Below are 14,341 nucleotides of genomic sequence, written 5' to 3' on the forward strand. Positions count from 1 at the left end.
CATGTCTCCAATCCCCATATTGGTTAGAGAACGAGCCTCATATCACATTCATTTGAACATATCCACTGTATACATGAATTGCAGCCAAGTTCCTGTTTCAGTCACATCATTGGTCACGTTCAGGTGTCAAACAAAAACACCCTAATGATTGGTTGACAATAGAGCCTCCCACAATGCAGGTGTTGGCTGCAGGAGGAAGTTGAAGAGCAACTACATGTGCAGTCAAAACTTAATTACCTTTGATCACATGATTTTTGTTAAGTTCAGTCAACATGTAGACTCAAGCCGGACAATTTTTATCCCCATAATGCAACACTTTGAAAGGCGGTGACCAATGATGATCACTGACTTGACAAAATGATCCACTCAAACACACCCATTGACTTGTAGTCTTCCATGGTGACATCAGCAGGCAAAAAATGTGGTAGGCCAATAAGGGTTCCAAAACTCTATGCCAATAACAGCTCATTGCCCCCTCCCCACTCACACCGACATTCCAATCATACATAGATAAAAAACAGATGCACTGGACCATAACATCTCTCAAAAACATCCTTGCACAACAAAGCAAATTGTAGCCCTTCAATTCCCACAACAAAAAAGTAAATGTGTTACAGAAAGTAATTTATTACACAATGTAACCAAGGCTAGTTTACAAATACAGTTCCAGTCATGTATGTGTATACATATGAATATACCCACGTCTTATATTTACAGATTTGCATAAACATGTTTTCCTGTTTATTCATTTCAACACTTACTTTACGGTTTCACATCCAAAAACTAAAATGATTTGTACATAAGAGATTTAAAGGAGTTCAGCCCTGTGTGTTCCAAACAAAGAAACGGCAGCCAGCCCAGAGTCCAGGCAGACAGAGCACTTGACTGGCAGTCCAGAGGCCAGCCCTTCTCACGACCGCCCCAACAACAGCATTTGGCAGGTGAAATTTAAATACTGATAAATGTTTACCATGACTTAAAAATAAGACGAGTAAAAACCAAACATCAACAAAAAAATGATACGTTCTGCGATCATCTCCCAAAGCAAGGACACGAGCTCCAACGGTCGGTCGGCAAGTGCGAGGGGGGTCGGTGAGATGTAAACAGGTGCTTATCCAACCCCCTTTGTCCATCCACACACTTGCCAGAGCCCCTGGTACAGGGACTGAGTCCTGTCATGCAGTCTACAGAAGGAGACATTTATTGCTCTTCTTTCCTCGCCGGGCCTGTAGTGCCGCCCTGGTGGCCATCTCAAACACCTCCCGCACGCCATCCTTCGTCTTGGCTGAGCACTCCATATAACCAAACGCTCCAATCCGGTTGGCCATGTCACGGGCCTCCTCTGGCTTCACTGGCTCCTACAGAGAGTTAAGAGACACTGTCAGGACATCCAAAAAGCCCTGACCATATCATGCGGAAAGAGTGACAGATACAGTTGGTGTAGTTTAGGGTGAGTTTTCCCGAAAGCTTTGTAGCCAACGTGGCCTTTTCTCTCATCGCAGTTTGTTTATAATCCCACGAGTTTGTACAGGGAGGAAAATATTTGCCTGTCCTTTCGACGTACCTGTTTCATCTTGGCCAGCTCCCGGCGTGTGTGTTCATCGTTGCGCAGGTCCTTCTTATTGCCTACGAGGATGATGGGAACGTTGGGACAGAAGTGTTTGACCTCTGGAGTCCACTTCTCTGGAATGTTCTCTGTACGGAATCAAAGGGTCAAGGGTCAGACAAGCACCCACCAACACTCAGTACATTTGGGAAGATATGGGGTAGTGTGTAGTGTACCGGAGGGAGGAGGTGTAGAAGAGCTATTGCTGTCCTATGCGTATTGGATGTGTGAGTGAGTACTTCACTAGTCAGAATGGGCTGAACAACCCACCTATAAAAGGAAACCTTGTGCGGATGACAGTAAGAGAGTGAGTGTGTAAGCTCACCCAAGCTGTCTGGGCTGTCAATGGAGAAGCACATGAGGATGACGTCAGTGTCGGGGTAGGAGAGGGGGCGAAGCCTGTCGTAGTCCTCTTGGCCAGCTGTATCCCACAGAGCCAGCTCCACCTAGTACAGAGTAGACAACAACTAATGTTAACCCTCATACAGATATGCTTGAAGTGGCAAGTGTATGTCAGCTGTTCTAGTGACTGGGTTTATCCGCAAACCTCTGGCAACAGAAATAAACCATAGACAACCATGTAAACACATTGATTCAGTAAAATGTACATTGTACAGTTAATGACATCTGCCTACCACAGACTTTCATGAACACACAGGAAATGTTTAGAAAATCAGGATAATTGGATATTACTTTTAGGTGTAGGCCAACTTCAATGAGGAATGAAAAGAGGACAATGTCAGAAAAACAAACTCCCAGCAAATCAGGAAAAATCACATCTCTGATAAGAGTCACTCTTTGAAAATGGATAACTGGACATTTCTTGAAGACATTCATCGGTGTGACACACTAAAGGGTTATAGAAAGCTACTTGCCCTTCTCGGTTGTGAGTTAAATGGGGAAAGCAAATTAGAGCAAGACACTTCTACAAGTATGACATGAAGTAAGTGGAATTCATTCAGCCAATCAAATCTAGATGTCCCAGATTTCTAGTCGAGCCAAATTGAGGCCAGGACACCTGGGTTTATAGCTCACACGGGCCGCTATATAATGAAGTGCCATAGGGTCTTACAATACAACTTTAGAATACATATTCCTTACATCATTCAGAAGCATATGTTGCACCTAATATGTTTCTATACCTGGTTAACTGAATTATATATATATATATATATATTTATAGATAAATATAGCCCAATCTCAACGAGCCGATACCATGATAGGCAAGACCAGCACTATTAAACACAGTGAAGCAACCTTGAAAACCAGCTAGCAATTAAGGCTATGTAATTCACCTAACCTTGTTAACACCCTCAACTGAGAAATAAAAAAAAAATGTTGTTGTTGAGTCTGTATTCATTACCTGTTTGCTGTCCACCTCAATATCTGCCACATAGTTCTCAAAGACAGTGGGTACGTAGACCTCAGGGAACTGGTCTTTACTGAAGACGATCAACAGACAGGTCTTCCCACAAGCACCATCTCCCACGATCACCAGCTTCTTACGAATCGCTGCCATGCCTGAGAAGAGAGAAGTAAAGTGCATGAAGAAACACAAGCAAAACAACAGCCTTATATTAAACAGGTTTTTATAACTGCTGTGGTCTCAAATTAGATCAGTGTAGTGGATTGATGACTGGACACTTAACACCATTGTGGAGATTCGCAAAGCTAAGTCACACTTGTATCCTTGAATGATTTCTCCCAGTGGGGCTTATTGGGGAAACACACTTGCCTTCAACACCAGAGGTTAAAGGGATAATTTACTTTGAACTTTAACCAGATGGTTAAAGTCTGTATGTGTCCTATCCATCCATGTCTTAGAAGACAACAACCAATGTTAACCAGGCTCTATCAAAACAGGCATGATCCAGAACAAACTGCAGGTATGGTATATGTTCGACACACAACGCCGGTAATCTCCACTAATAACGGTTGAGTAAGTTTCCTCAGGTAAATGTGTGTGCAAGGAAATTGACAGCAAAGAGGGAAAGAGAATCAGCCCATCCATTGAGTGATCGTATTGCTGCTCACGTTAAACTAGTTGCTGAATGTTAGGATCACAAGTCAGGACCAACAATGAATGGTGCATTCAAGATGGAAAACAATCCCCATGTATTTTTAGACTGAGGGACATGTGTGACCAACCGCACCAACTCTGATGTACAGTGCCCAACTCTTATGTTTAGACTACTTCCAGAATAGGTCTTGACAACATTTAGCTAGTATTGCCATGTATAACCATGATACATTTGACTGGTTATTTGACTACCAGCGCTCTGATCCTGTGGACATCATGTGATTGTAGAAGTGAAGTATGTGTCAAAGCTGTATCCTAGTAATCATTGATGTGATATCCCCATTAGTCAAACGCCACATAAGATGGGTTCTCTGAAGCAGTCACATACAGGACATTAGACACTCATGCACGGCAAGCATCTTTTAGTTTCTTGGCTGACATTACATTAATTACTACTATAATACTGCTTAGGATAGACAGGCATTAAAGCTACTGTAAGTAACTACGTGCATTTTTGCCCATAGGGTGGGTCATTCAAATGTTTAGGTAAGATGGCGTCAAAGCATCAACAGATGGCTGTTGTCCGCAGTATAAGGGCGGCCCCAATCCCAACAAACTCACTTCGCTAGCTCTCTACCAGAAAAACAGTGTCGGGTCCCCCTGAAGTTAAATTAAAATGGTCAACCCTAGAACGCAACTTGTCTAGCTAGTTAACCAACGTTACCTAAAATAAAGAGACTGATACTTGTAATCTATGGCCGGGCCGAGCTAAGCCACCCAATCAGATTCAAACTAAGTTTGTTTTGTTATAATTAAGTTAGGTAGCGAGAAAAGTACTGTATAACCTTTATTTACAGGATTGCACGTTAAAGTAAAAAACAAACAAAAAAACAGTAACTTCACTACTAGGACGCTAGGGTAACGTTAGCTACTTGACAAAACACAGTTAGCTAACGTAGCAAGCTAGCCAACTGGTCAGAATTATGGGGGCGCGTTGATGGTGGCTAACCGATAACGCTAGTTGTTGGCTAACTTGCTCAAGATAACAGCAACAAACTAACACGCCGGTTTGTTCCAAATACTGACTTGTTTCTGCAGACGTTAACTACCTAAGAAAGTTACCTGGTGGGGATACGGTAGCTAGCTAGCTTAGCTAGTTACATGGACGTGTTCTGGCAATTTCTTTTGAAGGATAAAAACAATGGATCTCCTTTTCCAACGGTTACTGCTGCTAACTAGCCAGTAGCTTGAGTCAGTGCGGACGCGGTATAACGTTACCACTATTGAGGCGTCCTCTCGGGCTCGTTTAGAAATGCGAGACCGACGACGATAATGTACGGCCGAACCACTTTCTAACATTTTATCCTACCTTTACACTCCACCAATGTTGTCATATTTCGATACAAGTTTTTCAAAAGTAGTTGTACCTGTTGTTTAGATGGCTTGCAGTCGTTTTCCCAGAGCTCTCTTGCTTCGCTGATAACCCTCGTTTCGATACAATGTTGAATTACTTTGCGTGTGCACGCTAGGGGGAGGGGTGGCGGGGACGAGCGTGAGCCACGCCTGCGCGTGCACGTCAGTCGGTTTCGACGAGCATCCAAACCGTTTTGATGTTGTTTTTCAATAATAGTTGCATTCAAAAACTTTTTCCAAACAAAATAAATGTTAGAAAGGACCCAAGGAGTGGAAAGGTTATGCTTCCTTCCTTCGCATTGGGTCATTCTACGAAAATGGTGGCTTTGCTGTCCCAGCCATAACCACCAGGAACAGTGGTGGTTATAACAGTTAAAAGTGTCAGATAATGACAAAGTATATTGTTAATAAAACATATGTAAGACAGTTAAATTGCAAACCATGTTTTGTATATATTTTAGAGTCAATGTTTAGTGACATATTTTGATTTAAAAAAAGTGTTTTTTCTCCCACTTTAAATGTCATATGCAAAAGAAAGTATAAGTTTTATGTTGTGGCCTACATTAAAAAATATATATTAAATATCAACTCATTATTCAAAATAATTTGTGAATAGCTGTCCCTCAATTCCATGTCACTGGTATTACCACTGAGGCTGAGGGGTGTTACCCTTTATAAAAAGCACCACTTTGAAAAGATTCAACAATTTGGCAACTTTTTCCTGGGTCAAAGGTTAATTGGAGCCAGGGCTGTTTTGAAAAGCACTCTGTTTGGCAAGTTCTTCCTGGGTCAAAGGTTCATTGGAGCCAGGGCTGTTTTGAAAAGCACTTTAGCAATTTGATGTGAGGCCTTAAGATGTGTCACTAGTGTTACACAGTTTATAGTAAGGGAAAGGACATTGTATTAAAATAATTGATCAAATCACATGATTAAGTGATTTATTTTGAATTTAAGAAGTGTGGTTTGAGCGACTGTGGCCTCCATTTTAGCTATGCCATCTTGTCTACAGATTTGTTACTGGTGTTATTGTTCCTAGTTTTAAGTGTTACTGGTCTCTGGCATTACACAACTTTACACACAACTGTGTAAATTACTAATCACATTAAAAAATATATATAATTTAAAATATTAACCTTTGTCATTCATTATATATGCAAATGTAAGTCCAATTACATTCTGGAAAGCCTGAATCGTCATCTAAAATATAGGTAACACCCGTTTAAAAAAGTCTGCATAAGCATTTTTTAAATGCAATATAAAATACAGTACACTCATGCTGATTTACGTTAATTGTTATCTGTGTCTTGGTAAAAACATTTTTTAAAGTAGGCTGATAATTGTTTGAATTTAACTACCCTTATATAGCCTTGGTTTCTCAAACGATTGCGTCGCCTGGTTCACCAACTACTTCTCTGACAGAGTTCAGTGTGTCAAATCGGAGGGCCTACTGTCTGGACCTCTGGCAGTCTCTATGGGGGTACCACAGGGTTCAATTCTTGGGCCAACTCTTTTCTCTGTATACATAAATGATGTCGCTCTTGCTGCTGGTGAATCTCTGATCCACCTCTACGCAGACGACACCATTCTGTACACTTCTGGCCCTTCTTTGGACACTGTGTTAACAACCCTCCAGACGAGCTTCAATGCCATTCAACTCTCCTTCCGTGGTCTCCAACTGCTCCTAAACACAAGTAAAACTAAATGCATGCTCTTCAACTGATCGCTGCCTGCACCTGCCCGCCTGTCCAGCATCACTTCTCTGGACGGTTCTAACTTAGAATTTGTGGACAACTACAAATACCTATGTGTCTGGTTAGACTGTAAACTCTCCTTCCAGACTCACATCAATCATCTCCAATCCAAAGTGAAATCTCGAATTGGCTTCCTATTTCGCAACAAAGCATCCTTCACTCATGCTGCCAAACATACCCTCGTAAAACTGACCATCCTACCAATCCTCGACTTCGGCGATGTCATTTACAAAATAGCTTCCAATACCCTACTCAACAAGCTGGATGCAGTCTATCACAGTGCCATCCGTTTTGTCACCAAAGCCCCATATACTACCCACCACTGCGACCTGTACGCTCTCGTTGGCTGGCCTTCGCTTCATAATCGTCGCCAAACACATTGGCTCCAGGTCATCTACAAGACCCTGCTAGGTAAAGTCCCCCCTTATCTCCGCTCACTGGTCACCATAGTAGCACCCACCTGTAGCACGCGCTCCAGCAGGTATATCTCTCTGGTCACCCCTAAAGCCAACTCCTCCTTTGGTCGTCTCTCCTTCCAGTTCTCTGCTGCCAATGACTGGAACGAACTACAAAAATCTCTGAAACTGTAAACACTTATCTCCCTCACTAGCTTTAAGCACCAGCTGTCAGAGCAGCTCACAGATCACTGCACCTGTACATAGCCCATCTATAATTTAGCCCAAACTACTACCTCTTCCCCTGCTGTATTTATTTATTTTATTTATTTTTGCTCCTTTGCACCATATTATTTATATTTTATCTCTGAACTTTCTTCAAACTACAAATCTACCATTCCAGTGTTTTTCTTGCTATACTTTATTTACTTTGCCACCATGGCATTTTTTTGCCTTTACCTCCCTTATCTCACATCATTTGCTCACATTGTATATAGTCTTATTTTTTATTATTATTATTTTTTTTATATATATTTTTTTCCTACTGCATCATTGATTGTATGTTGTTTTACTCCATGTGTAACTCTGTGTTTTTGTATGTTGTCGAACTGCTTTGCTTTATCTTGGCCAGGTCGCAATTGTAAATGAGAACTTGTTCTCAACTTGCCTACCTGGTTAAATAAAGGTGAAATAAAAAAAAAAATAATCACAAATATAAATCAAGCTAGATAAATTATTAATATTTCTATTAGGCATTCCAATCTAAGTCACAGTCACCTAAATAAGGCAACGTGGAGTACCCGTGGGAAAAGGTTGTCAGTTCAAAGCCCAAAATGACATACAATGAAACAGCTGTAGAGTATCACATACTGTGCTAACTGCTCCATCTAGTGGCAGCCTACAGAAATATCAGCTGACATGTGCTCTACTAGTACTACCTACCCAGTTTTGCAAAAAGACAATTTATTGTTACATGTCATACAATCATATTTTATTTCATATAGAGATAAACAAATAGATCAGAAACTAAAGAGGAATCTGCAATGGCCACAGTAGAAAGAAACACACCAATAGTGGAAATCCGGGAAAACTGTCCTGTGCACGGACAATGTGAAAACCAAGCCTTGACGTCACCACCAACAAATTAAACAGAACTGCATCAGTATTGCCATCATTCACCACACCTAAACATTTCCACTCAATCCCCACAAACAGGTACTGCCACTAGCATTAACAAACCTCGTAAATACACTATGTGTGTTAGATTAAGAGTGCAGTTCTTATCTTAACCAACATTGAAAGAGGGAGACAGATTAATAAGGGGAAGAAAGAGAAACCAGAAAGGCTGCATTAAGGCAGCGTTTAGACAGGCATCCAAATTCTGATATTTTTCCACTAATTGGTATTTTGACCAATCACATCAGATCTTTTGACATCAGAGCTTTTTCAGAGCTGACCTGATTGGTCCAAAGACCAATTAGTGAAAAATAAGTTTAGAATTGGGCTGCCTGTCTAAAGCTGCGTTTTGACCAACCAGATCAGCTCTGAAAAATATCTGTGATTAGTTAAAAGACCAATTAGTTAAAAAAATAAAAAAGTGAATAGGGCTGCCTGTGGGAACGTAGCCAAAGAAACAAGAGATTGACAAAATGTTCCTTAGGGAGAAGAAGGCCTGTCAAGAGTGCATCAGTGACTATTGCTGCCATTGTCAAAAGCTGCTGAACTTTATCAGGGTAAACAAGTGAGAAATGACAGGAGGCCACCATGTGAACAATCTAGTGCTCTCCCTCTCCCAGTTACACACTCATTCACCTAAATCCAAACACACACAAAACTTTCTGTCCAGAACAAAATATTCTGACAGAACTCAAATCAACAGTATGAACAAAGAGGAAGACACACCCACATCCCCTTTATTCTATTATGGCTATGGTTCCCCGTCTAGTAATCCAACTCTGACTCAGAGTAGTTGATATTCTGAAAATCACCTCAAGAATTCAGAGCAAAAGTAAACCCCTCAAAACAGGTACAGGAAACGCATCATCATCCACAGAGCAACTTGTCAAATTATCAGGTTTCCCACAAATTTAGGAAACATTTGAAAACAGAAGATCTAACAGTGGTAAAACAGCTGTGGGGTAAACCGAGACTCATTTCAGTCTTTCAGTGATGGAGACAAGAGAAAAGACGTAGATGACCTTGAAAATTAAACACCCATCAGGACAAAAGGATGACCTAGAAAACCGCTGAGAATCTCTGTCCGTCTGCTGAAAGCTTACTCTGGGACAATAGTAACACACAGCAACAGATGGGGAGTTTGCCAAGAGTCTCTGCTCCAGTCTAAGTGTCTCAGTCACAAAATCTGGGAGCCAGACAAGCAGCAGGTGTGGAGCAGCTGTCTTTTGGGGCAAAAGAGCTTTACGAAACACTTTGTGCACCCATTCAATACTTTATTCAGGAGAGACGTGAAGTGGTAGGTAGGGAGAGTCCAACCAATATGTTTATACATTGCATTAACGTTTCAATGGACATATGCGGGTGGGCCCGGGGGAGCGATGGGTCCGTGTTGGTATCTGTGTACAACTTCGGGGAGTCAGACTGTAAAACTGATAGGCCTGACAATGTTGACAATGTGTCATAAACTGCTAGGGCTATTGTGTGCGTGTGTAGTCACTGTAGTGTATGCTAGTCAAAACTAAGCACGACTGAGTGTGTATCAGTGTGTCTGTTATGAGCGGGAGGGGGCGTCTTCAAAGCTGATGATGCTGGACTCCTGTCCTGTGGTGTTCTGGGAGCCGCTAGACCCCCCTGCTGGCGACGTTCTCTCCTGTCCCAAGAGCAGGGGAGTGTCGGTCCGAACTTCATCCTCATTGTCGTCCTCTTCGTCGTCCATGCTTGGCCAGGTCGACTGGTCCTCCACCTTCTTCAATCGCTCGTTTAGGGCCTTCAGCGCCAACTGCCTGTAAGACGATCAGAATTTTATTTAACTAGGCAAGTTAGTTAAGAACAAATTCTTATTTACAATGATGGCCTACCAAAAGGCAAAAGACCTCATGCGGGGACGGGGGCTGGAATTTCAAGTAAAATCAATAATAATAACATAAATATAAGACAAAACACACATCTAGACAAGAGACACAACACAACACTACATAAAGAGAGACCTAAAGACAACAACATAGCAAGGCAGCAACACAACATGGTAGCAGCACAAAACATGGTACAAACATTATTGGGCATATGGAGAATAAGAGCACCTCCTCCCAGCTGCCCACTGCTCTGAGGCTAGAAAACACTGTTACCACCGATAAATCCACTATAATTGAGAATTTCAATAAGCATTTCTCTACGGCTGGCCATGCTTTCCACCTGGCTACCCCTACCCCAGTCAACTGCCCGGCACCCTCCACAGCAACCTGCCAAAGCCCCCACCATTTCTCCTTCACCCAAATCCAGATAGCTGATGTTCTTAAAGAGCTGCAAATCTGGACCCCTACAAATCAGCCGGGCTAGACAATCTGGACCCTCTCTTTCTAAAATTATCTGCCGAAATTGTTGCAACCCCTATTACTAGCCTGTTCAACCTGTCTTTCGTATCGTCTGAGATTCCCAAAGATTGGAAAGCAGCCGCGGTCATCCCCCTCTTCAAAGGGGGAGACACTCTAGACCCAAACTGCTACAGACCTAGATCTATCCTACCCTGTCTTTCTAAGGTCTTCGAAAGCCAAGTCAACAAACAGATTACCGACCATTTCAAATCCCACCGTACCTTCTCCGCTATGCAATCTGGTTTCCGAGCTGGTCATGGGTGCACCTCAGCCACGCTCAAGGTCCTAAACGACATTATAACCGCCATCGATAAGAGATGGCAGCCATATTCATCGACCTGTCCAAGGCTTTCGACTCTGTCAATCATCACATTCTTATTGGCAGACTCGACAGCCTTGGTTTCTCAAATGATTGCCTCGCCTGGTTTACCAACTACGTCTCTGATAGAGTTCAGTGTGTCAAATCGGAGATCCTGTTGTCCGGACCTCTGGCAGTCTCTATGGGGGTGCCACAGGGTTCAATTCTCGGGCCGACCCTCTTCTCTGTATACATCAATGATGTTGCTCTTGCTGCTGATGATTCTCTGATCCACCTCTACGCAGACGACACCATTCTGTATACTTCTGGCCCCTCTTTGGACACTGTGTTAACTAACCTCCAGACGAGCATCAATGCCACACAACTCTACTTCCGTGGCCTCCAACTGCTCTTAAATGCAAGTAAAACTAAATGCATGTTATTCAACCGATCACTGCCCGCACCTGCTCGCCCGTCCAGCATCACTACTCTGGACGGCTCTGACTTAGAATACGTGGACAACTACAAATACCTAGGTGTCTGGTTAGACTGTAAACTCTCCTTCCAAACTCACATTAAGCATCTTCAATTCAAAATTAAATCTAGAATCGGCTTCCTATATCGCAACAAAGCATCCTTCACTCATGCTGCCAAACATACCCTCGTAAAACTGACCATCCTACCGATCCTCGACTTCAGTGATGTCATCTATAAAATAGCCTCAAACACTCTACTCAACAAATTGGATGCAGTCTACTTGCATATTCATCTTCTGCACATCTACCATTCCAGTGTTTAATTGCTATATTGTAATTACTTCCCCACCATGGCCTATTTATTGCCTTAACTCCCTTATCTTAACTCATTTGCACTCTCTGTATATAGACTTTTTGTTTTCTTTTGTTCTACTGTATTATTGACTATGTTTTGTTTATTCCATGTGCAACTCTGTGTTGTTGTATGTGTCGAATTGCTATGCATTATCTTGGCCAGGTCGCAGTTGCAAATGAGAAGTTGTTCTCAACTAGCCTACCTGGTTAAATAAAGGTGAAATAAAAAATAAATAAAAACAGACAACAGCACAAAGGGCAAGAAGGTAGAGACAAGAATACATCATTCAAAGCAGCCACAACTGTCAGTAAGAGTGTCCATGATTGAGTCTTTGAATGAAGAGATTGAGAGAATGAGTGAGTTATAAAATAAACAGCGTCTGCCCATTCCCAAGCAAGGGCAAGGCTGAGCAAATGTTTAGTTACTATACAATAATGTAATGCAATATATTGTAACTAAATATCTTGGGAGTCCCTTTCAAAACAGCCACTGATCCTCTCCAGGTGATGATACAGTACGTAGGCTTAACTACCGTCTATGTAAACAAGGACATCAGTGTGACAGCTTGCAAGTGTGTCAACCAGAAAATGAAGCATGAGGTAAACAAATCTTGGTAAATGAATGCCTGTGTGTTTGTGTTTATTTGGGCCTCTAGAGCACTCACCTCCTCCTCTCTGCGTCCTGGGGGTCCGTCCCTGGCAGACTGATGGTGATGGAGGAAGGTGCCCCCACGTCGTAGCGCTTTACCATCTTCCTACAAACCTTGATCTTCACCAGGGCTGCGTGCACCAGGCCAGCCAGCAGTCCCACCACCGGCTGTACCACTTCAGGGAAGAAGGAGGCAAAGGCAAAATGGTCTGACATGTCGCCACGGCCCCGGCTGTGCCTCTGGTAGAAGCGCAGGTAGACCCAGCCTGCCAGGGCGCCAAAGCTGTAGGCCGCCAGTGGGGCGGCACTCTCCAGCAGGCCTGAGAGGCAGAGCAGGGAAAAGCAGAGGAGGACCAGCGCCGGGGCAGCTTTGAGCCTCACCTGGGGAACCCGCAGCACTGTCGTATCCCCCATTGTCTGCTTAAGGGCCACCAACACCCCCCCGAGGAAGGCTGGTGTCCCGTGGACGCGCACCGCAAATAGGTAGTCCAGGTCGAAGGTGACGACATACGTGAGCAAGTAGGAGAGGCCAGACAGGAGGCCTGCAGAGATGTTGACCACAGTGAAAAAGATGAGCAGCTCCAAGGCGCCCCACAGAGGCTCCAACAGCCGGCCACAGGCCATAACAGTACCCACGTTGGCTGCCACTCCCCACACATGCTGCTCCACCACGGCATGGGTCACCAGGGTCCAGATCCAGAAGTTAGGGGGGAAGAGGTAGCCAGGTGTCACGCCCAGGGCATATGGAGTGTCAACTGCCCATGAGAGCAGGTACAGAAGGAGCACTATGGCACTTATGGACTTCACCACAACGCTCGTATTGGCTAATGCGCCAAAGAAGTGCTGTCGTGCAACTGGCAGATAGCGATTCATTGTGTGGTCTGTTAGTCTTGAGCAAGGGCCGATGAGTAAGATTGTCTGACCCGCAGCTGCTCACGTGCTGGCCTTTTATTTTAAAATTAGCAGTGCCAAGAATAACAAACTAAATCAGCAGAACCAGACAACATCCACTCTCTACAGTGAAGATTCATCCGGGAAATAATCTGATTTATCAATGCTAATTAATGGTTTAAATGAACCTTTTATGGTCTCACTGTTCAAAACACTTGATGGAGCAACTTTCCTACCTTGCTATGGACTTTGCTGAAGTTACCTTGTTTCTGATTAGATAAGAATAGTTGAGCTAACGTTAACGTAGCTAACGTTAGATAACTTACTAGCAACCTGCCAATTACTCTCAATTGACATTGAACGGTGCCATACTCGAAGTTTACATACAATTTAACTTCCCAATTAGTAAATAGCTACTTGACTTTAGAAATCATACCAAAAATTCCCAGATCTTCAACCAGCCAACGCTAGCTAGCTAATAAACGTCATCAGCTTGCTGGCTAGCAAGCACTGTGTGGAATAAGTAGTTAGCTAGGCTAACTAGCTAAGGAAGAAGTCAGACTGTTACGATGTTTTAAATCCACCATTAGAGTTCATGAACGGATCAATCTCCATTTGATAAATGGGTTTGAGTTGTATAACTACAAAAACGAAAACTACAAAAATAAACAGTACCAGCTCATTTTTTTCTCGCCTCGTCACACAGACTAAATTAGTCCACCAGCTAGCTAACGTTAAATGATTTCCTGCGTTAGCTAGCTAGCAACAGGCCGTCAAAACAATGTTGTCCAGGCGAACAATTAGAGATTCACGCGAAATTAATTAAGTCACTACGGTTTCAGAATGTCAGAAGTATCTTGGGTTACTTCAACGTTATTCCGATATAAAGCAACAGATTTATTCGGGAATATTTGTTGTCTTGTGAGGCACTCCCAGCATT

At 42.9% G+C, this 14,341-nt stretch overlaps 2 protein-coding genes across 2 annotated transcripts; both read right to left on the reverse strand.

The window, feature by feature from the left end:
- Positions 1-607: 607 nt before the first annotated feature.
- LOC106566794 (rho-related GTP-binding protein RhoA-B) lies at positions 608-5,198 on the reverse strand. Its single transcript, XM_014135189.3, has 5 exons — positions 5,054-5,198; positions 2,970-3,127; positions 1,932-2,052; positions 1,565-1,695; positions 608-1,358 (listed from the first exon to the last, which is right to left on the reverse strand). The coding sequence occupies exons 2-5, from the start codon at positions 3,123-3,125 to the stop codon at positions 1,185-1,187; spliced, it is 582 nt and encodes a 193-aa protein (XP_013990664.1). The 5' UTR covers positions 3,126-3,127; positions 5,054-5,198; the 3' UTR covers positions 608-1,184.
- Positions 5,199-9,621: 4,423 nt separating this feature from the next.
- LOC100196297 (transmembrane protein 115) lies at positions 9,622-14,222 on the reverse strand. Its single transcript, NM_001141326.2, has 3 exons — positions 14,194-14,222; positions 13,185-14,125; positions 9,622-9,774 (listed from the first exon to the last, which is right to left on the reverse strand). Exons 2-3 carry the CDS (start codon positions 13,381-13,383, stop codon positions 9,707-9,709), a joined length of 267 nt encoding a protein of 88 aa, NP_001134798.1. The 5' UTR covers positions 13,384-14,125; positions 14,194-14,222; the 3' UTR covers positions 9,622-9,706.
- Between the last annotated feature and the right edge of the window lie 119 nt (positions 14,223-14,341).

Source organism: Salmo salar, chromosome 13 (assembly GCF_965601325.2).
Source record: "Salmo salar chromosome 13, fSalSal1, whole genome shotgun sequence".
NCBI classification, from domain to species: Eukaryota; Metazoa; Chordata; class Actinopteri; order Salmoniformes; family Salmonidae; genus Salmo; species Salmo salar.

Coding starts and splice junctions, on each gene's coding strand:
- LOC106566794 (XM_014135189.3), bottom strand. CDS start 3,125: ATGGCAGCGATTCGTAAGAAGCTGGTGATCGTGGGAGATGGTGCTTGT. Junction 1,696..1,931: donor TGACAGCCCAGACAGCTTGG/GTGAGCTTACAC, acceptor GATTCCGTACAG/AGAACATTCCAGAGAAGTGG. Junction 1,359..1,564: donor AGCTGGCCAAGATGAAACAG/GTACGTCGAAAG, acceptor AACTCTCTGTAG/GAGCCAGTGAAGCCAGAGGA.
- LOC100196297 (NM_001141326.2), bottom strand. CDS start 13,383: ATGAATCGCTATCTGCCAGTTGCACGACAGCACTTCTTTGGCGCATTA. Junction 9,775..13,184: donor CTGGACCCTGGTGACCCATG/CCGTGGTGGAGC, acceptor CAGTCTGACTCC/CCGAAGTTGTACACAGATAC.